Source organism: Mastigoproctus giganteus, chromosome 6 (assembly GCF_048544385.1).
Source record: "Mastigoproctus giganteus isolate SK-2022 chromosome 6, ASM4854438v1, whole genome shotgun sequence".
In the NCBI taxonomy this organism is placed as follows: Eukaryota; Metazoa; Arthropoda; class Arachnida; order Uropygi; family Thelyphonidae; genus Mastigoproctus; species Mastigoproctus giganteus.
In genome coordinates, this window is record NC_143580.1 from 146,518,138 (window position 1) to 146,540,626 (window position 22,489).

Consider the following 22,489-nt stretch of genomic DNA (forward strand, 5'->3'; position numbering starts at 1 on the left):
GAAAGCTTATAAAATGTTTTGATAACATGAACGAAATCAACTGATTTTGACTAAATCACAAGTGCTAAAAATGAAAATGATAGCAGGAAGTTCGTAGCACTTCACATTTTCATGTTATGGCTTAGTGGTCCCTTTAGATTTTTTTTTGAAAAAAAAAAAAAAAAAAAAAAAAAAATGTACAAGACTACTTTTCTTATAAATTAATTGCTTGAAATAGATATGACAACGAGTAAACATTCCAAATGGATAAAAAGTAACATATTTAAACTTTATAAACATCTATTTGAATTTAAGTAAGCAATTACCCCACAAAAGTGGAGGTAAAAATTGGAAATTGTACTATTTACAGTTAATTTTACCTCTTATGAGCAGAATGGTCCTCCCTTATCAGAAACCAGCAATAGTCACCCATCATTGTTGGATCTCATGATCCTTGAAACACTCTGCTCCATAGTGTGGATATCTTGGTAGAATTGCCCCCCCCCCTCCCCTGCTCGTCGCGGACAGATCCCAAGTTGTCTGGAAAGAAGGCCAGGTGTGAATGTAGAAAGTGTATCTTTAGCGACTTTCGGCATCATAACTTTTGATGGTTATGCAACAATTCTTCTGTCAACTCTTTATAGTTCTCTACTTTTTTTACTCCCTAAAAACCTGCTAACAACAGCTCTAAAGGATTTACATGCAGCTAATTCAGTGGCATTAAGTTTAATTTCAAAGATATCATCCTTTAAAAGCTGTCTAATTTGTGGGCCTATGTATATACCCTCCTTCAACTTTGCATCACTAATTTTTGGAAACTGGCTTTTTAAGTACTCAAAAGCTTCACTATTTTTGTCCAGAGCTTTTACAAAATTTTCACGAGACCCAACTCAATGTGTAAAGGCGGGAGAAGCACCATTTCAGTAAAGGCGTGCATTTGATGTTGAGTTTCCCGGGATCGTATTCTTCTCTGATGGGCCATTCCTTCACAATATAATGACGTTCTACTGCTCGACTATCCCATAAACACAGGACACAACAATACTTTGTAAAACCACACTGTAGTCCAAGCAACAAAGTGATTACTTTTAAATCACCACAGATTTTCCAACAATATTTCTTATAGTTTAAGGCATTTAATAGCGATGATACCGGAAGCCTCCTAAAGAGTTACCAATAGGTTTGGTCCGGTGTACTAACTAGCAACCAGCCTGCGAACACCGTTTTAGAGCTGTACCCTCGAAATGTAAGGAAGATTGGATCTCGCCATCATGTTCATCATAACCTCAAAAGTCATTAGTCGTACCACATGATGGAAAAGGTGGGGAAGGGTTGACCAGAACTTAGCTCTGGAGACTAAACATGGGGGCGCCTCCGTAGCCAGGTGGGAAGGAGCAGCAGTGCGTAGCACACGCTTCTTGATTAGACCGGGGTTCGAGCCCATCACCACCAAATACGGAGGATGCGGAAAGGTCATTCAGGGAATGACCACTGCATATCCCGGAGCAATATGGCCTTAGTTGCTAATGCTCCTAAAAACCAAATAACAACAACTAAACATGGGTTCCACCACTTCAAGCTCTCAATAAGCAAAGTGGTGGTATTGCACCGGTTGATGAGAGTCATCTACCACCTAGTATTGCCTGGTAACTCAGAGGGGTGGCATTCCTCCATGTGGTGTGGGTGCCACACCTCGACCCCTGCTTATGTTGGTTCACACCTGGATGGTCACTCACAGTGTGCTTGTGCATGGAAGTTATGCCCAGGATTACTAACAGTCCCACCATCGTGAAGGTGCAAGCAGAAGATTTGGCTGTCACAGACTGTCCGGACCTCACCGAAATTGGGTCTACTTGACTTGAATGTCACCCGAATATCAGTTCCATCAGCGTTTTAGACTCCCAGGTAGCAAGTACAGCTTATTAGATTAATTAGATTAATCAGACATTATCTTACCATAACGAGGCCTTATGTTTCCCCTTATAATTCCAGTCCTTTCCAGATTATCATGTATTACATCCTTAACTAAGAACTCCATAATGTGCCCTAGCACAAAAAGTTAAACTTAAGATTTGTAGTTGCTCATTTCACCCTTTGCACTTTTGTGAACGGGAGAGATGTTTGCATGTTGCTCATATATAGGAATTTCATATGCATCCAAGAATGCTCTCATTACAGTATATCCTCATTAATTTGATATTGGATTATCCAAAATACAATATTTTGAAGTCACTACTTGAAGTCACTGTTTCCTGACTAAACTATATAAGGTTTTATGTGCGTATTTTGTACAGATTATTTGAAATATGTCCACAACAAAATTATAAATCTGATTTAGGCATTGTAATTTTTTTGAATAGCTTGTCTAATTGAAAAAGACCACTGAAACTCTACAGGCAAATATTGTTATAGCAAAAATTTGATGATGTATTGCATATAGTATTGCTATACGATATATAGCATTTAATGATTTTTATGAAATTAAAGACACTGTTATGCCATGTTGAAGAGAGAGTTGCAGCTGCAACCAGTAATAAAGATGAAATCCTGGCTGCTATCTCCAATAAGGATGAAGTTCCAGCTGCTATCTCCGATAAAGACAAAGTTCCAACTGCTACCTGCACACAAGTGAAATTAAAATAAGAATTAGAAAAATTTCAGAAATAAATGAATAAATAAATTATCAGAGTCCTGGACCTACCAAGGGAAGCAATGGCAAGGTTCCTGCTTAAAGTTGGTGAAACTCTACCGAAAACAAGTTTGGAAAACCTTATCCCCACCAATCTGTGGTCAAATTTAGAACCCCCACTAGAAAAAAAAAGATCTTAAAAAGTAAGAAAGTTTAGGGAAACCACAGTGATCACTTTTTCAAGTGGCATTGGACCTGTCGAACTTCCCAAGTACTCACATTTCTGTCAAGATTTGCTAACAGCAAAAGAACCGTGGATGCCCCTGGTGGGTAACCAAGACAGACATGGCAACAGAAAACAGTCTTTATGTATGGTTATCCAATGATTAAGCAACAGCTCAAATAAAATGCATATTGGATGTTGATTGCCAAATTGATAAGCCAAAACAAAATGCAAATCTGCAACTTATCTACTAATAACAAAGCTTATAAATTTAAAGAGAAAACTGAAAATTAAATACAAAATTAGAGATGTTTTTATAAATATCTGAGGTAGCACAAATTTGAAATTTTTTGCAGACCAAGTTTCCATTTCCTCTCAATATAATTGAAGATAAAGAAATAGATGTGTTTGGAGTATTAGTTGTGTCAATTTCAGTACATGACCCTACCAGAAGCCTTTATGAAAGATAGGATCTATATAATTTCCTGTTTTCCAGAAGTCCAAAAATTGGCAGCTGTAATAATGCTTACCATATACAGAAATCTGATCTACTTGCAGAATACTTACTATAATGATGGAACTGCAAAACAGATCCTTCGTTTCCCTGAAGAAAACACTTCATTGTACAAACTGTTATGTATTTAACAGCAAAAATATGGAATAATGTACTATTATAAATTTTAAAATAATTAAAACAAAATGTTTTGTCTTCCCTCTGAGAGACTTTGTCACTTGATAAATTACGTTTTATCAAGTGTGATTCCAGGGCAATAGGAAGATTAAACAGGCCCAGAGAGAACCCCCCTCCATCCATTAAGGGGATATGATGTATGAGGTACATTGTCACCACAGTAAAACTTATATTGGTCAGTCTTTTAGAAACTCAGATCAGGAATCTATGGACATACAAAGGTGTCAAACTAGGAAACATGTTCCAGTGATGTGGCTTTCCAATCCATTATGAAAGGCTATGCTGTCAACTAACCAAGAATTCTAGTCATAGAAAACATCAGAAGAGACTCCACAGAGTCATTTGAAATTTTTACAGTTCTACCAACATCAGTGGAAATATACCCTCACTGACTCAACACAATCCCTGTGTTTCATTTTAGCCCTAGCTAACTACAGGCTCCACTCTTTCCCTCCACTTCCTACCTCTTCCATCTATTATCCCATAACTTCTTCCCTTTCCTTTTCCCTTCCTCTTCCTTGGGTACTGGACATCCATTTGCTTTTGTTTAATTTTTTTAGTGCCTTATAACACGAGTACTGTACTATTAAGTGAAATCATGATGCACATCTATAGATAACATTGTTTATTCATTATGTAAATAGTCCATTTGAAATTATGTACTTGCTGGAAAGCTTTCAGAGAAGAATTGAAATTATTATTTTAGTTTTAATTAAATATAGTATAATAGTAATATAGTAATATTCCAAGTTTGCTTCACAAAGGTGTGGAATAGTTTATGCACTGAAGCATTTGCTCAAGTAATTTTATATCTGCATATAATCATGTTCATTTCACATGTGTTGTGGCAAGTATTGAGCCAGTAATTTTGTCATGACTAGGGGGAAAAAAAGTACCATTAGTATTAGCGAAGCCAGATGATGCATGGAACAGACTTTCTGCATATGAAAAAAAAAGATTAAAAGGTTTTTTTCCCCAATCGTTTGTATAGTTCCTTTCCCCAAAAGGTTGACCACTCATTTTGAACTTTACCAACTCTCTGCCATTATTTCACCTTATGAAATAATGTATTCCAAAGAAAACTTCTTGATATAACATTCAGTTACGCCCTAAGATTTTATATTTGTGTGTCCTGGTTCTTATCTTTCTTAAGTAAGAACATGCTTCCCATTTCCCTTTCAATTTATTTTACTCTTTTCTTCAGATCCTTACATGCCCTCATAGATGGCACAGTTGTAATAATCACTGTCCTCCCACAAGCAATTTTTATAAAGTTGTTTTTTTTTTTTGTTTTTTTTTTTTTTTAATAGTATATAACAGAGCTATGGTGCCTAGTTTTTTTTTATGATGTAGCTGAGTTGATCAGTCCCAGGTGAGGGTTGCATGGTTTTCCCTCCTGAAAACTATTTTTTTTTTTTGTCCAGCTAACCATTCAGAGGATGCACACAATATGCTGACACCTCATAGCCTTAGTTGCTTTGGTGCTTAATGCACACCTAACCTAGCCTTATGCACTGTGGTCATTCTCTCCCCCCCCAGTGTCTAGTTACTAAGCTTTGCTGTTTGCTGATGTCACTCATCATAGGGTCGTTGATTAGTATCCCTCACCGATTTGGTTGCCCTCCTTTGAATCCTGTGTCCTTTTTTTTAGATGGAATTTCTCCCCCCCCCCAAGGCCAGATAAAATATTCCAAATCTTCATTTTATTCATTGAGTAGCCAATTTATTGGGTGCACCTGTCATTCAAGGAATCAACCATTCCATCAATGACAATTACATGTGTCCTCACCGAGCATGCTGAGGGATATGTGTGCAATTCAGGAAGAGGCATGGACCAACAGTGTGACCTAAGTGTAATACATGCTGCCAAACTGCTGGGATACTCATCCACAGTGTGTATACTAAGAATGGTTCAACCATTGGCATTCCTGTGGCTGGAGACAGCTTGTTGAAATGAGCTATTTACTGATGTTGTGACTCAACTCCATGTGAGTAGTTCACATCCCATCCACACTCACTGTTCATCCAAGGAAGCCATTTTCTTTACTTATTTGCAGACACTAAATTAATGTATGCAATATTATTGTTTCCACATTGCACTTCAACTCGATGCCTCTTTCAGCTCATAAAGTAAGTTTCAAAATCTTAGCATTGTTCTTCCAAATACCCTAAACTCAAGGGAACATTGCTAAATTCTGCCATCATCCTGTGCCATATTGTGACTACTTATTGAATTAATAAGATTTTTGTAAACTTGTTTCATACAATTCTTAAAAATTTTATTATTATTTTCTCTTAAAAAATAACATTTAAAATATGATAATTATAATAGGGAACAGGCATTGGAATGTGTGCGAAGGACAAATTATTTCGAGGTTATATAGATTTGGAAATACAACTACGTGAATTTGATCACTGTCGTATTTTGTACCAGAAATTTTTGGAATTTTCACCTGAGAATGCTACAATATGGACAAAGGTAATGTCACATTAAATTTTAACTTTGTTCTCTCTTTTTCTCTCTCTCTGCTTGGTATCAGAATAAAATTACAGTTTATCACTTTTGTCTAAAACAGATTTTTCAAAATATCCACTGTGGCCAACCTTTCAGTAGTATAGTATTTCTCAGGTTTTAGCTGCAGAACTGTCTTTTGAGTAATATTTAATAAAACTACCGTATTAAACTTTTTTTTCCCCAAGTAAAGTAAGATTTTTTTTTTTAATGCTCTCTCTCTCTCTCTCTCTCTCTCTCTCTCTCTCTCTCTCTCTCTCTCTCTCTCTCTCTCTCTCTCTCTCTCTCTCTCTCTCTCTCTCTCCCTCCCCGCTTATGAAATGACTTCAAAAAATCACTGTCACTTTGGATTTTTGAAAAATTTAATTTTTGTTTATTAAAAGCTGTAGTAGGAAATAAGTTACAATTTTGAATTTGAAAATGTTATTTTCATGAAGATTGGCAAAACCTGTCGGCCTTTATCATTGCGTTATTAATGCCTCTAGGCGAAACTCATTACTGTGTGACACGAGGGGCACCATTTTGTGCATTAGAATTGCAATCACTTTAGCATCAGTGTTGCCAACTGTAGTCAGTTGAAAGTAGCTGAAACACAACCCAAAGATAGATAAAATCCTATGTTAACAATGAAAAAAAAAATTTTTTTTTGTAGCTAAAGGGAATTTAAACAACTGGTATATATCTTCTGAAAAATGACAGGTGGGCATGTGCCCCAATGCTCCTACCCTGAATCCACCACTGCACTGTGATGACATTTCCTGACCATTTGGGTTGCATTTTAATATAAATATGCTAAACCACAAAGTGGTACAATACATATTTCTGATTTCGTATGTGAAATTGACATTGTGTGTTTAATATACAACTTGAAGGTAAATTGTTTGTATGTTTCTATAATTCAGTGTGTGGGGATGAAATGTTTGTGATAAGTATGTAATTGAATAGCAGAAAAGAACAATTTCTTCTGTGATCAAGAAAGCTTGTGATCTGCATTTTGGCTGCAACATAAGAGATAAGATCAACCTTGGGCTGCATAACTGTTCTGTACATTGTGCACATATAAGGAATGCAGCAAGTGAGTGCATTGAACCATTGAGGCTAATTATGAGAGCATCACTGGACTCAGGAGAGATTCCATTAGATTGGAAAAGTGCCAGTGTATCTCCAATACATAAGGGCAGTTCTAAGAGTTTAGTGGGAAATTACTGACCGGTCAATCTAACTTCAGTAGTAGGGAAAATCATGGAGCCAATGATCAAGGGTGGAATTCTGGATCATTTGGATAGAAATGGAATTCTGTAGGATACGCAGCATGGTTTTGTAAAGGGGAAATCATGTTTAACAAATCTGGTTAGCTATTTTGACAGGGTCACTCATGAGCTGGATTTAGGGAATAATTTCGAAATTGTTTATTTGGATTTCAGCAAAGCATTTGACTCAGTCCTACATGAGCACTTACTTTATAAGCCGGAACAGGTTTAAATCACAGGGAAAATCCTTAGATGGATAGCAGGATGGCTTCAGGGCAGGAGGCAGAGGGTTGTGATAAATGTTTATTCCTCAGATTGCATTGATGTAAGAAGTGGGGTTCTTCCCCAAGGACTCTTGTTTTTGATTTTCTTAAATGATATCAATGAAGGGATAGAGGGCATGATGTCTAAATTTGCAGATGATATAAAGATTGGTAGAGTATTTAATGATCACCACCAAGCAGAGCTTCTTCAGAGTGACCTAGTTAGACTTCAGGGATGGTCAAAAAAGTGGCAGCTATGCTTTAATCCAGCAAAGTGCAAGGTCTTACACCTGGGTAACAGTAACTCCAAAATAACTTATACACTTGGTGGACTAAAGACAGTAGTGAAAGAAAGGGACTTGGAATTACGATACAGTTAGACATGAAGCTCTCCGAACATTGTAGACAGGTTGCTCGGAAGGCCCATGGTGTCCTGTCGATGATTTAATAATTTCCAATTATATAAGGCTATTGTTAGACCACACTTAGAATACTGTGTTCGGGTGTGGAGACTGCACCTAAAAGAAGACATTGAGCTTCTTGAAAGGGTTTAGAGACAGGTAGCTCGCCTGGTGAAATCTGCAAAAAAAATGACATCCTTATAATGAAAGACTTTGAATATGTGGATTGCACAGCTTGGAAACTTGACACCTTAGAGGCAACTTGATTGAGATGCTCAGAGTCAATAGTAAAATGGATAAGGCTCTGAGAGTCAATAGTAAAATGGATGAGGATGAAATTTTCGTGGTTATAAATGATTCTACAACAAGGAGGCGTAAATTCAAGTCACAGGGAGAGATGTTTAGACTGGATTGCAGGAAGTTTTATTTTAGCCAGCGAGTTATAAATTACTGGAACAAATTACCTACGTGGGTGGTAGAGGCTGACAGTTTGGGGAAATTCAAAGGTCAACTGGATAGGTTAGGTTTATCTATTTCCTTTTCTCTTATTATTTATTATTAAATACTAAATATCATTTTGAGGATGGTTGAATGGAAAAATTAAATGTGAGCTTTTGAGGTGCTAATAATATGGAAGGGGGGGATAGATAAATTTGAGGACTTCTGCCTTCATTTAACCAGGACCATTGGCCTTTTCTTTAAAAGAAGATTCATTAATTCATTGTAATGATATGCCAATTATTAAGTCTTCTCAGACATCTACTTTAAATGAAGATAGATAATTTTTTGATGATTTTTAAGTGGATTTCTAATGATTATTTTAAACTGAAATAAATATTCATGCACATTTATTTAATTCTAAATTGAAATGCTTAACACAGTGGGGGTCATGCTCCTGACTGTAGCAAAGGTGTCCAATTTCTTTTTTTTTAAATTCTATTTGAAGTATACCAATGCTTGATCAACTGTGGTAGAACTTACTAAAGATGATTTTTTATTTTTTTTTAATTGAAAATTATGAAAATTGAATGTTAAAAAAATTTTTTTATGAGTTTCATTTTCAATAAAACAAAACTGTTATTGATTCTACTGAAAAAAAAACATCTTACCATTATAAAATATGACCATGCAACTGTTAGCCACTTCCGTTTTCCGATTCAGGAAACTCTTAAATGCACAAAAATTCGAACTTACACTACACACACACACACACATTAATGTTTTGTCAGATAAATAAAGAAATAAATAGTAATAATAATTGAATTAGGAAACCATTTTATATTAACAATAATAATTGAAACAAACAACACATTGTGCACAATAATTACATGACACAGAGGGTATCTAATTTCCATAACAGATACATCAGTCAAGACACATGCTTGCTTATATTGCACTGAAACTAAAAGTAGCAGGATGAGGTGGAAGGGAAAATAGTTAAACAAATAGCTGAATTGAACCTATACACATATAATTCCAAGTAAATAATAATTTTTCACTTCCAAAACTGCTCTATAAAACTTGGTTTATATTTAAAAAGTAACAAAACATTTTGCCATTAATCTTGCACCAACAATTAATGCTCAATAGTTAATTTACTCTAACAGGTCCCTTGAAAACACTGTTTGGTTAAAATTTAATCAAGAGTAAAACTGCCATAACCATTATCTTTTATTTCAGTTGTGTATGAGGCAGGATGAATCATTTACGCATTTTACATCCACAATATTAATTGGTTATTCTACATACTTTAATAGTAATAGTAATCGTGGTATGTGATGCAGCATCAGCTTATGTAGCTGATGTAGGGACACATCTTAGAAATGTGAAATATAAATTGCTTCAAGTAATTATAGAGGGAGAAAAGAGAGGAGTGGGAGGAGAAAACTTTCTTGGCTGAAAAACATCTGCAACTGGACTGGCAGATCAGCTGAAGATCTTTTTGATCTTTCCCAAGACAGAGAGAAGTACAGCATAGTGATCACCAACCTCCAATAGGAGACAGCATCAAAAGAAGAAGCAGCATATATAAGAAATATTGGTTTAAAAAACTCTTATTTGTAAGATTTTTTTTTAAACCACTGGAATAGCTTAAGCAGTTTACTGTAAAGTTTGACGTTGGTGTTTCTAGTACGCTAGTGAAACCACTGGTAATTGTAGAAAACATATGGTGGCTCGTGACTAAAACTCTGAAGTGTTATGCAAAGTTATGTGCATCACTGTTTCACTGGTGGGTGGTACATGGCGTTGTGCTTTTGGCAGCTGCTAATAAACCTGCAATGCTAATAATGACCATAAACTTTACTGTTGTGGTATTTGATTACAGCATTTTCATATGAAAATGCTGTAATCAAATATGAAGTATGGTATCATTAACAAAAGATCATTTATCAGACCTTTGAGTATTGATAGGGAATGCATTGAGCCTTTGCATCTCAGGATGCTGACAAGACTGGAATTTTTTGGTGAGCATGCATGAAAGCTTGCCTTAAAGAAAGCTGAACAGGGAGAGAATCTTAATTAAGCAATAGGCGACTTTTTCAATGGACTGCTGACTATTAAGGTGGAAAATCAGTTTAGTGGATTCCTTGAAAACAAGTCATTAACTGAAACATTAAACAAATTGCAATTTCCATACACTCTCGTGTTGTGGTGGAAGAAGTAACTAAGTACTTATTTTATTTGGCATAAACTAATAGTTTTGCTATACAGCAGCATAACAATAGGAGACTAAAACATGGAACTATAACTGCAGAAGAAAGGAAATAAAATAATTTTTTTTTTTTTTTTTTTTTAAATATTAATTGGTCACAAACAAAAAAGATTCTTCTGGTGTAAGTGGTTGAGGTCATTTAAAATATAAGTTTATTGATATCTGTTTACACTTCTTTTCTTTGTAAAATAGCTGAAAACATGCAGCATTAGCATTCTTCAACCTTATCTTTGTATTCTTTGGTTTTTCAAGTTCAAGCAGTTCTTCAGTAGTCAGATCTTCACCATGTGATTCAAATAAATCAATCACATCAGCCTTCTAAAGGCTTTTTTGCAGTCTCCATTATATTTCTTTGTATGTCCTGACCTTGCTGTTTTAATCAAAGGTAATTTTTGATGCAGCCAAGCCAGTTTTCTGCAAACTGCAGTTATATTTGATGTTTTAACTTCCTCCCTTCTATGCGACTGAAGCAAATTTGAGTAATAAGTCTGATGTGCACAGTATACTCTCTGCTTTTCGTAACATTCATAAAGTATACCTTCTGCTAATTTTACGACTACAGTACTGCTTAAATCTTAATAAAATTTAATCTGAAAAATATTAAGAAGATTAGAAACACATTATGGATTAATAAGGTGTACAAGCAAACTGAATACAACATGGGGCGAAGGTAAACCCCTAGCATTGTCACTGTTATGGGTATTATTGCATCAGGCATCCATGTAACTATTCACTGCCTGAGTAAAGATATTATTAAAGGAAGCCAACATGAGAACCACAGGAAACTAACTGATAACATGCATTATCTGTTTACCAAGAATGCAGCGAGAAACTGCTGCATTCTTGGCAAAGCGGTTTGTCGGGTAACTTTCTCATAATTTGCAGTGGTTCTCGTGTTGGCTTTTGTTCCAAATTTCCAGCATCCCCCTTGTAAACAACTTTTTCAAGTCCCAAGTTTGACAAAAATAACCATCAATATGTATTCTAACACCATTATTAATACTGCAAATAACAAAATATCACTTTTGTTTGCCTATAAGACAATTAAAAATCATTAAACTCATCGGTGTTGAGTAGAATTGTCACAGTCCCCAGCACTGCCAAAAGTCCATAATATTAGCAACGTAGAAAGACTTGTGTAGAAAAAAAAATGTTTTCATCCACAAGTTGCAGTTCTTCTTAACAGGTTCAAGTGAGATAGGCAGACTATCGAAGTAGGAGTCAATTGACTGACAGTTTAACTGTCTGTGTGTATCAGGGAAGTGCTTCTGAGATGCAAATGTTGCAGTGTCGCCTGATGCAAAAAATGCCCGCTGGAAGGTGGTCTAAAAGAACTAGTTACAGATATGTAACTGATTCTGTAATTGAACACTCTTAGACATGAATCATTATATATCATAAATAATACTAATATTCCATATATTAGTATTATTTAGTTGATATTTACTGTATGTACTGCACCGTAATTAAGCAATAGGTGACTTTTTCAATGGACTGCTGACTATTAAGGTGGGAAAGCATTGTAGTGACTAATTGGCCCTTTAACAGAAGCCAATTAATCAGTAATCGGGAATTTTTTTTATCGGTGCAACTCTAATTGGGTCACCAGGTTCTTTATTGATGGGTAATCACTGCCCTGTAGTTTTCCTGCAGTGAGATACCAATAAGCACCAAAATGGTTAATTAATTAGACACATATTATGAATAAATGTAAATAATTAAAGTGCATTATTTTGGCCACTTATAAATGGCAAACCATGAATTACCAAGAGTCGAAATTTGAAATGCAGTGTCTATCTAGTTAATGTGGAAAAAAAAAGGCACTAAAATTCCAAAAAAGTGATTTGAGAAAGTATTTTGTGATACATACAGACACATATCATATGATAAAGTTACAATATAGTATTTGGAAGCAACAGGTCATGGAGATAAAATGTTCACTGTAATAACCATTAGTATTGAAAATGTGCTACACTTTGATCTTAGCCAAAAGGCCGAGAAGCGATATTGAAAATGTGCTGGAAGTATATAGCATTTTAACTGTCATACACAGCACATCAAAGGGAAAGTTGGCAATGTGCCTTGTAATGCTTGCCTTCAGATCAGCCAGGGGCTGAATACTGCCCTGATAAACCCTATCCTTGAAATGTACATATAACCAAAAGTAACAATTGGTGGTGACCATTGCAAAATACTGGGAAATGGAAAGTAACAATTGGTGGTGACCATTGCAAAATACTGGGAAATGGAAAGTAACAATTGGTGGTGACCATTGCAAAATACTGAGAAATGGAAAGTAACAAATGGTGGTGACCATTGCAAAATACTGGGAAATGATGTTATCCAGACATCCTCTTTCTGATCAGTAGGAATCATACTGCATTAGACAAGGTCACAGTAACAATCAACTCTAATGGTATATTAGTGTAAGTAAAGACCAAAATATGAAAGGAAGCTAGGCTTTTGCTACTTTATCAAAAATGCTGTTCTTACATTGAGAATTTACTGATGAGGTCATCCCTTAACCCTCACCAGATAATCAACCCCACCCATCCAGGAAGGCAGTTTATTCCAGTTATCAACAGTATACTAGCCAAAGGTAAGCTTCCTAAGGTCCAGTTTGATTTTTTTCCTCAATTTATATTTATGTTCCCTGTTTTTTGTGTTCCCATACCAGTGTGAAAATTCCACTGTCATTCAATTTTTACACCCTCTCAATGCTATATACACCTTAATCAGTCCCTCCCCCAAGAGATTCCTTTTTCCCAAGCTTTGTAATCTGCTCATATATTGACACCTCTTTACTATTCTCATCAGGCTTATCACATCTGTCTTTAGACCCTTCCAAGAAGTTGTGTCTCTTTAAATGTAACCTTCGAACAATATTCCAAATGTGGTTGCACCATTGTGTAATAATATAACTGTAACTTCCTTAAATACAAAGGTATGGTAAATTGATGAGGTAAGAGAAGGTAAGAAATATGTTATCTTAATAGGTAAATCAGTAAGATAAGGAAGGACACAGTCTTATAATTGATAAGACAATATTTACAGCCAGATAAACCAGTGCCTGAAATCCCATTAATTAACTGTATTATTTAGTTTGTAAGTTTACTTCAGATTTTTACATACCTACTTAATATGTTTTTTATATATAAATTCTGCAACCAGCATGTTTTATTTAAAATAGATATACACTTGTAAAAAAAAATTGGAATAGGTCAATCCTTAGACCTTTTTCTATTTTTAAAGTTGCTCAATATAGTGGAAAAGAGGCCACTGTTCTAGTTACTGTCTATTCCAGATGTCATCACTGAGCAATTCCTAGTTTGCTACCTACAGGTAGGCAAATTGATGTATTCTAGTTATGACAGTTCTGTGTTTCCCCTTTATGAATAGTGCAGTTTATTTGTACTATTAAGACAGGCAATATGTAGTGATTTGCTTCTCAATATATTATTGATTGAGTACTAGTATTAGCAAAATGAGCTTATTATTTATATATTTTATTTTCTTTTGCTCGTGCTGAAAGCAGCACCAGCCAAAAAAAAAAATTCCATTCCTTCCAATAATTTGTCAACGTGATTTGAATGTTAAATTTATTTACCCACTTTCACAACACTGTGTAGAAGTTTTTCCAACAGTTTGTTATCCTATGACCAAATGAAATTTCAGACATCTGTTTTTCTGTATCCATCCTTTTTAAATTTAAATATTTGTCGTGTGTGTGTGTGCGTGTGTGTGTGTGTGTGAGATTTAAGAAAGAGTAAAGGAATTCAGTTTAATTAGCATTTAAAGCCTTATACACTTCAATTATCTCAACACAGATACCCTGGTTTACAGAGACAGTACAGAATCCTATTCTTTCTTGATAAAAAAGACTAGGGTTCTGTAAGCTTTATCAGTCAGGGGCACTATCTTTTGTGCTCCTGAGTAAATCTTGTTGCTCTTCTCTTTACCCTTTCCGATAGATCTATGCTGACAAATGTATGTGTTTTTCAAAGTATGACACAACCATTGCCATGTATACAATGTGATGATCATCACTTCTTTGTCTCTGCTGGCAAAGTTCCTGTATATAATTGAGAATCCCCATGTGCTGTTCTGGCAGCCTGTTTGTACTGTTGACTGTTGTCAGAGAATGTAGTGTCAGCCTTGTCATGATAATGAACAAAATGCTGCATTTGCACTAAATGGTGCAACCAAGTTTTATAAATTCATTACCCAAGCTCTTATCGCCTAACATTTTGAGACCAAACAAAATGTTTAAACCTGTTAGCATATAAAATCATGTACAAGATATTTGCAATTTCGGAGGGTCATTTTCTCTCAGTTCAATAGAGATTTTTTTAAAAAATCACCTTAGAAAGCACTGCAAGTTACCCCTGAGCAAAAAAAAAAAAAAAAAAAAAAAGTTTGAATTAAAGTTAAACTAAATTAATGGGGGAGGGGGCCAAATTTAACCTCCAGGTGGTCAAAACAGGTTAAATTATGTGCAGTTTGCACTCAGATCACTCAATATATGACTACGAGTAAATGGAGAGATGACTCCGTTTAGCTGTTTGTTGCTTGTTTCATGTTAAATGTGCTCATGGCTAGTGCAGTGATTAACAATTGATGTTTTTTACAGATTTTTTTTTTTTTTTCAGGGAAAAGCCTAGACACTTAGTCCATAAAAATTTGTTACATCAAGATGGAAGAAATATTTATGGACTGACTTTTTTGACATCAAGGTTGAGTTTGTTGATTAGTAAGTGTTGCATGATTTTTCATCCAGCAAAATAAATTGACCATGGAATGTGAGCAATTTACAAAGTATATTCTGATACCTCTTGACCTCAAATTCAAGCTGATTTTCCTCTTGGAAGATCACCTCTACGAATCATGGCACTTGACCTGACTGGGTGTTCATTTCATTCTGTCTTCTGACTGGATATATGTGTAATTAGGAGAATTATATCTATTAATTAAATAAACAAGAACTAATTAAAATAATTAATATTTCTGAATGCGTAAATAAATAAATAAATAAATAAATAAATCTTTATTGTGAAGTAGATTTACAGCACAATATCCCATCACGGCGACGAGCGCCAGGGGTTCACATATAGATATATCATGGATAAAAAAATTTTTTTTTGTTCTACATCATTTTACAGTATTAAAGAATTAGTGTTGGAACCACATATTTATTGTGATGTGATTAAAACAATACTTTCAATTTTATAATTTGTTTTATAATGATCAGTTTGCAGAACTGGAAACTATTTTAGGTGATGTAGATAGAGCACGTGCTATCTATGAGATTGCCATCAATCGCCCACGACTCGATATGCCAGAACTTATATGGAAGGCCTATATTGATTTTGAAGTAGAGCAAGAAGAATATGACAGAGTAAGGCAGTTGTATGAGAGACTTTTAGAAAGAACACAGCATGTAAAAGTAAGTGCTGTTTAAAATGCTGATGTTTATTCTTTTTAAATCTTATGATTTTTCTGTTTTGTCGAGAAAAATTGCTTTAGTAGTATATAAGATTTATGGAAATTTAATTTATTCTTATCAGATATATTGAGAAAGTGGCAAGGATATGATCACACTTTCTTACTATTTTAATTTATTCAAACCACTCGCTATCACAACATTATGTAGAAGTTTTTTCCATTGGTTAGTTATCCTATGGCTGAATGGAAATTTCACACATCTATTCTGTATTCATCCTTTTTAAATTTAAAAAGGATGGATACAGAAAAGATAAATTACTATCCTGCAAGAAATTAACATATAACTGACAGCTGATGCATACTAACAGACTGAAAAGTAAAAAATAAATAATGAAAGCCTCATTATTGCTCATTTGCAGGAATAAGTTTGCTCTGCCTAGAATCTGGATGTTGCATTTTCTGCTTTGGACACACTACTGACTGTTATTATTTCTTTAGTAACAAAGACAGAAATGAAATTCCATAAAATGGCATACCCCTTAATAGAAAGCTGTTGTATTTACAATAACCAAAAACTGACATGAAATTAAGTTTTGAATTTTACATAATTTTTGCGGGTATTACAGCAAGCACCATTAAATCCCTTTCAGAAAGCACTCTTGTCATAATCAACAGCATGCTTTATGAAGTTGGCTCCTAGTTTTTGGTTCTTGAAAACCCAGTAGGGACTTACCAGTTTATAACATTCTATATGTTAACATAGTTATTTGGGCTATTGGAGCTTAGAATTTTTTGTATTTCTAACAGTGAAGGGGAGGCACACACTGCGAGGTTGATATTAGTTGGGTCCTTGGGTTTGTGTATGACAGTTGATTCTTAAAGGTGAGCCATTTTAGTACCAATATTGGCATCATATTAGTAGCTGCTGGGTTGAAGTGGGAAAAGATGACCAAATGAGGACATAGCAGGGTATTTATGATTTGATTACAATTGATGTAATCCATTAAGTGCTAAGAATCTCTGAGTACGACCAGGCTGCCATGCACGGAAACTGAACTTGGCCTGTTACAACGTAAGATCACTCATCGGTGAAGACAGGATATTAGAGTTGGAAAAAGAATTAGAAAATGTGAATTGGAATATTATCAGTTTGGCTGAAACAAGAAGAAGAAATGAATCACTTATAAGTTTATCAAGTGGAAATCTGCTGTACACCAATGGAAACAGTGAAAGGAGTGAAGGTGGAGTTGGGTTTCTGGTCCATAAAGATTTGGAATTCAAAAGTACATCACCAAGGGTGTCAAGACTAATACTCAAGATTTCTAAGAGGTACAAGCTAAAGGTTATAATGATTTATGCACAACATCGAGCCATGATGATGAAGAGGTTGAAGAAATATACACCGAAATTGAGAGTCTTCTAGATGAGCAGAAAACCCACTACACTATTATTGTGGGACTTCAATGCTAAAGTTGGAAAAAGACAAAACAGTGCAGAAAGGGGAACTATAGGAAATTTTGGAATTGGTGAAAGAGGCGAAAGACTTGTGGAATTTGCAGAATCTCAAGGATTGTCAGAATGAACACTTTTTTTCAAGAAAAGGGTGAACAGAAAGTGGACATGGAAGAGTCCAAATGAATTAACAACTAATGAAATCGACTTCATCCTCACTACCAGAAAATATATCGTGAATGATGTTACTGTCCTGAATAAGGAAGTGATCACAGAATGGTAAGATGTACACTTGATATAGATGTAGGAAAGGAAAGGAAAAAATTAGCTTGAGTAAATAATACAAAGGTCTTTGAGATAACAGAAGAGGAGAAAAAGCAGTATGTACTGGAACTTAAGAACAAGTTTCAGCTTCTGCAGACTGCTCAGGACCAAGATATCGACGAGAAATATTACAACTTTCTGAAAGTGATAAAGCCCAAGAAACCTCCAGTCTATGGGAGCTTACCCATAGACTGGAGATGTGCAAATGTGACCCCAATTCACAAAGGAGGATCAAAGGCTGACACAAGTAATTATAGACCTGTGAGTTTAACTTCTGTTCCAGGAAAATTAATGGAGGCACTGGTTAAAGAAGCACTGCAGGATCATCTAGACAAGACTTCAGTTATAGCTTGGACAAAGATTGGTTTTGTTAAGGGGAAGTCTTGCCTGACCAATTTGATTGGATACTATGATGCAGTCACAAAAGAACTGGATGCAGGGAATAACTTTGATATTATATACTTGGATCTTAGAAAGGCTTTTGATACTGTTGCACATGGAAGACTGCTGCACAAATTGGAGCAGTGATTTGTTTGAGGGGGAGAAGACAGAGAGTGGTAATCAATGGACACTGCTCATCGTGGACTAATGTTATCAGTGGAGTCCCTCAGGGTTCAGTGTTGGGTCCATTATTGTTTTCTGTATTTATAAATAATATTGATGATGGTATTTCAAGCTTAATGTCCAAGTTGGCAGGGTTGTTAAGGACACTACTGACACTATCCTGCTGCAACAGGATCTGGAAAGGTTGAGTAGATGGGGTGAGAGGTGGCAAATGAAGTTTAACATTGACAAATGTAAAGTACTACATATGGGAAACAGCAATGCACTGACAGTGGTAGAGAATGAAAAGGACCCGGGGGTAATTTTGCAGGCGATATGAAGTTCTCTGAGCAGTGCAGACGGGCTGCAAGAGTAGCTCATGGTGTCTTATCAATGATATACAGGAATTTTTCTAGCAGGGATAAGGAGGTGATTATTCCCTTGTATGAGGCAATCGTCAGGCCACACCTTGAGTACTGTATACCGGTCTGGATGCCTCATTTCAAGAAGGATGTAGAGCTGCTGGAACGAGTACAGAGAAGGGCAACAAGGTTAGTGAATGGAACAAAGGGTTGCTCTTACAAAGAAAGGCTTAAATTTTGCAAATTACAGGGTCTGGAGACTAGGGACCAGCGAGGTGGTCTGATAGAGGTGTATAAAGCCTTCAATGGTTTGAGCATGCTCAATGCCATTGGGATTCTGCCTCTTGCTCAGAATAATCACTTGAGAGGGCATAAATTCAAATTTGCCTTTAGCCAGCGGGTAGTTGGTTGGTGGAACAGACTTCCATCCCTTGTTGTGGAAGTTGATAGCCTAAATAAATTTAAGGCTCAGCTGGACAGGTATTTCGAACGAACGGAGGGATGAAGTGGAAGTTTTTTTTTTTTTCTGGCTGATGTTGCATAAGCTTTACTTTTTTGCATCATATGCCTCTACTAATGCTAACGTATAGGGAAAAAGAAATCCAAAGAAGAAAAATTAGACAAGAAACACTTGTTATGATGAACTGAAGGTGAAAAATGAAGAGCAAGATAAACACTGACAAAGAGAAAATTGAGTATACTGAGTTATGCAAAGCCATTAGAAAGAGACTCAGAGAGGACATAAGAAGATTTAACACAAGAAAAGTAGAACAAGCATTAAGGGAAAACAAAGGATTTAAATCAGCAGCCATGAGCAGTAATACAGAAAGACAAATGATACTGACACTGAAGAATAGCAATGGTATACTTATAAACAGCAGAGAAGGCATAATTCAAATAGCAGAAGACTACTATAGAGAATTATGCAAGGAGCAAGGGAATGATGGATTGCAAATTAGCAATACATATGACATACCTGATATTCTTCCTGATGAGGTAGAACATGCATTGAAGAAAATGAAGAATCAGAAAGCCCTGGGGGAAGATGAAGTTACTGTAGAGTTGTTAAAATTGGGAGGAAGAGACATAACACAAAAACTGGCAAGGCTCTTCACAAAGTGCATTAGAAAAGGTGTGATGCCTAAGCAGTGGAATAATGCAATCATAGTTTTGCTGCATAAGAAAGGAGATCAATCAGAAATTGGAAATTATACACCAATTAGCTTATTATCCCACATCTACAAGTTGTTCACAAGGGTCATTACTAACATATTAGAAAGAATACTTAATGAGAATAAACCGAAAGAGCAAGCTGGCTTTAGGACAGGATTCTCAATTATGGATCACCTTCACGTAATATCACAGCTAATGGAGAAAGCAAATGAATATAAAACACCATTATGCCTGGCATTTGTGGATTATGAAAAGGCATTTGACTCCATACAGCATAAGGCAATGTTTCGGGCACTGGAAAGACAAGGCATAGATACCCCACATATTATGATTTTGAAGAAAATATATGAGAATGCTACCTCCTTTATTAGACTAGACAAAGACAGTAGCAAATTTTAAATCGAGAAAGGAGTTCGACAAGGAGACACAATATCTCCGAAGCTGTTTACTGCTGCCCTTGAGGAAGCTTTCAGAAGATTAGACTGGTCACAGAAAGGGGTCAATGTGAACGGAGAGTACCTAAACCATCTACAATTTGCAGATGACATTGTGGTCATAAGCCATGATCCCAAAGAATTAGAGGAAAATCTTAATCAGTTATGCACAGTTAGTAAGGTTTTGGACTAAAGATGAATATGGCTAAGACAAAAGTAATGATGAACAAGTATGCCACAGAAAGGGAAATAATGATTGAAGGAGCAGTAATTGAAAAGGTGGAATCATATACTTATCTGGGACAAGTTATTAGCTGTAATAATGACAAATGATTGGAAGTCAAGAGAAGAATAAATTTTGGATGGATAGCATTCAGGAAATATAGTCACATACTGAAGAGCAATAGCCCAGTTTGTCTGAAACATAAAATAATGAACTAGTGTATACTCCCCACCATGACTTGTGGAAGTGAAACTTGGGCACTCACCAAAAGAATGGAAGAGAAGCTGAGAACTACACAGCGAAGAATGGAACGAATTATATTGGGAATCAGACTGTTAGATAAGAAGAGAAACACATGAATTAGGCAGCAAACTCAAGTAAAGGACATTCTTATCAAAACTAAAGAACTAAAATGGTCTTGGGCAGGACACATAGCTCAAAGATATGATTATAGATGGACTAAGAAAATAACAATGTTACCCAAGAGGAGATAGAAGAAAACCTGGAAGACAAAGGTATAAATTACAAAGGTACAGAGAGAGAGATGGATAGATGAAATTCGTGAGTTTGTGGGTAGTAAATGGATGGCCAGTGCTCAAAACAGAAGGAACTGGAAAGTTGCTGGAGAAGCCTTCATCCTGCAGTGGATTGAAAATGGCTGATGATGATGTAATCCATGACCTTCTGCTTGTCTTTGACAAATAGGTCAATTTCATGAATCTTAAAACTCTTTGGTACTTTGGTATGAAGGCATTGTATAAGTGCATGGAATCAAAACTTAGAGGGTCAAAAACAAGACCTAAGGACTTTAATTCCTCAGAAGGAATAATGGAGATACCTTGCAAGGAAAAATTGAGCTTACTGAGTGATATTAAGAGAAAGAAAAAGATACACTTATCTTTTCAAGGGAGAGAGAGAGAGAGAGAGAGAGAGAGAGAGAGAGAGAGAGAGAGAGAGAGAGAGAGAGAGAGAGAGAGACTGGAAGCCGATGAATTTAATGTATTCAACAATTTTTCAAATTTTCTTCAGAAAATAAAGCTAAGTAAAAATATTGGTTCCCAATGGTCTGCATATCCTTTCTATGAAAATAGCACTGCGGGTTCATAAGCTATTTTAAAAAATTGTGCTTAACATTGCACAGATTATCAATAAATGATTTTTGAAAATTTTTTATATTAATTTTTATCATTTGACATAATTTATAAATTTTGATAGTCAGAAATGGTAAGGAAGTTAATTATTAATTAAATGTATTTAATTACATTTAATTAATGGTAAGGAAGGTAAGGGGAGGAAGAATATTGGGAACCACTGGGTTAGAAGTAGTATTTGACCCTTGACTTGGCAGTGAGATACTGATGACTATGCTATTTGCATATGTCATTAAGTGAGAATGAATTCATGAAAAGGAATGAGAATAGCTGATAATAGCAAGATAGATAAGGATCTGCCTAGAAGAATAACAATCTTAATTTTCCTGCATGAGTATATATTGGAAAATGATGATTGGGCAGATTATAGGAAATGGGGTGGACTGTGTATTGAGAAGTAATTCCTAAGTAGTATAATTAGTGCTGAATTTGAGACTACATTGAATGCTGAAGAAATGTCCAGGAGGGAAAAAAATTTATAAATAAATAAATGAGTGAAGATTAATTTGATTTGTTCCAGGTTTGCAAGATTTTAGTAGAGAGAGAGAGAGAGAGCGAGCAGAACATCCAGGAAGTCCACAGTAAATGATAGGAGACTTGTGAAAATTGGATATGTGAAAGTTTTAAACATACTTTTTTCTATCACTTTTAATAGTGAACAGCCAAAGAGGCTATAGGGTTGAAAGTTTCTAACATCAGAGAGCAATCAACCAGGCAGTAGTGC

At 35.5% G+C, this 22,489-nt stretch overlaps 1 protein-coding gene across 1 annotated transcript in view; it reads left to right on the forward strand.

The window, feature by feature from the left end:
* Positions 1-22,489, forward strand: part of LOC150084641 (crooked neck-like protein 1) — a 213,898-nt gene that overhangs the window by 134,656 nt on the left and 56,753 nt on the right. The window contains exons 11-12 of the mRNA XM_090375381.1: positions 5,855-6,001; positions 15,910-16,104. Of these exons, the coding sequence (XP_090231507.1) occupies positions 5,855-6,001; positions 15,910-16,104 (342 nt within the window). The remainder of the gene's footprint in view (positions 1-5,854; positions 6,002-15,909; positions 16,105-22,489) is intronic.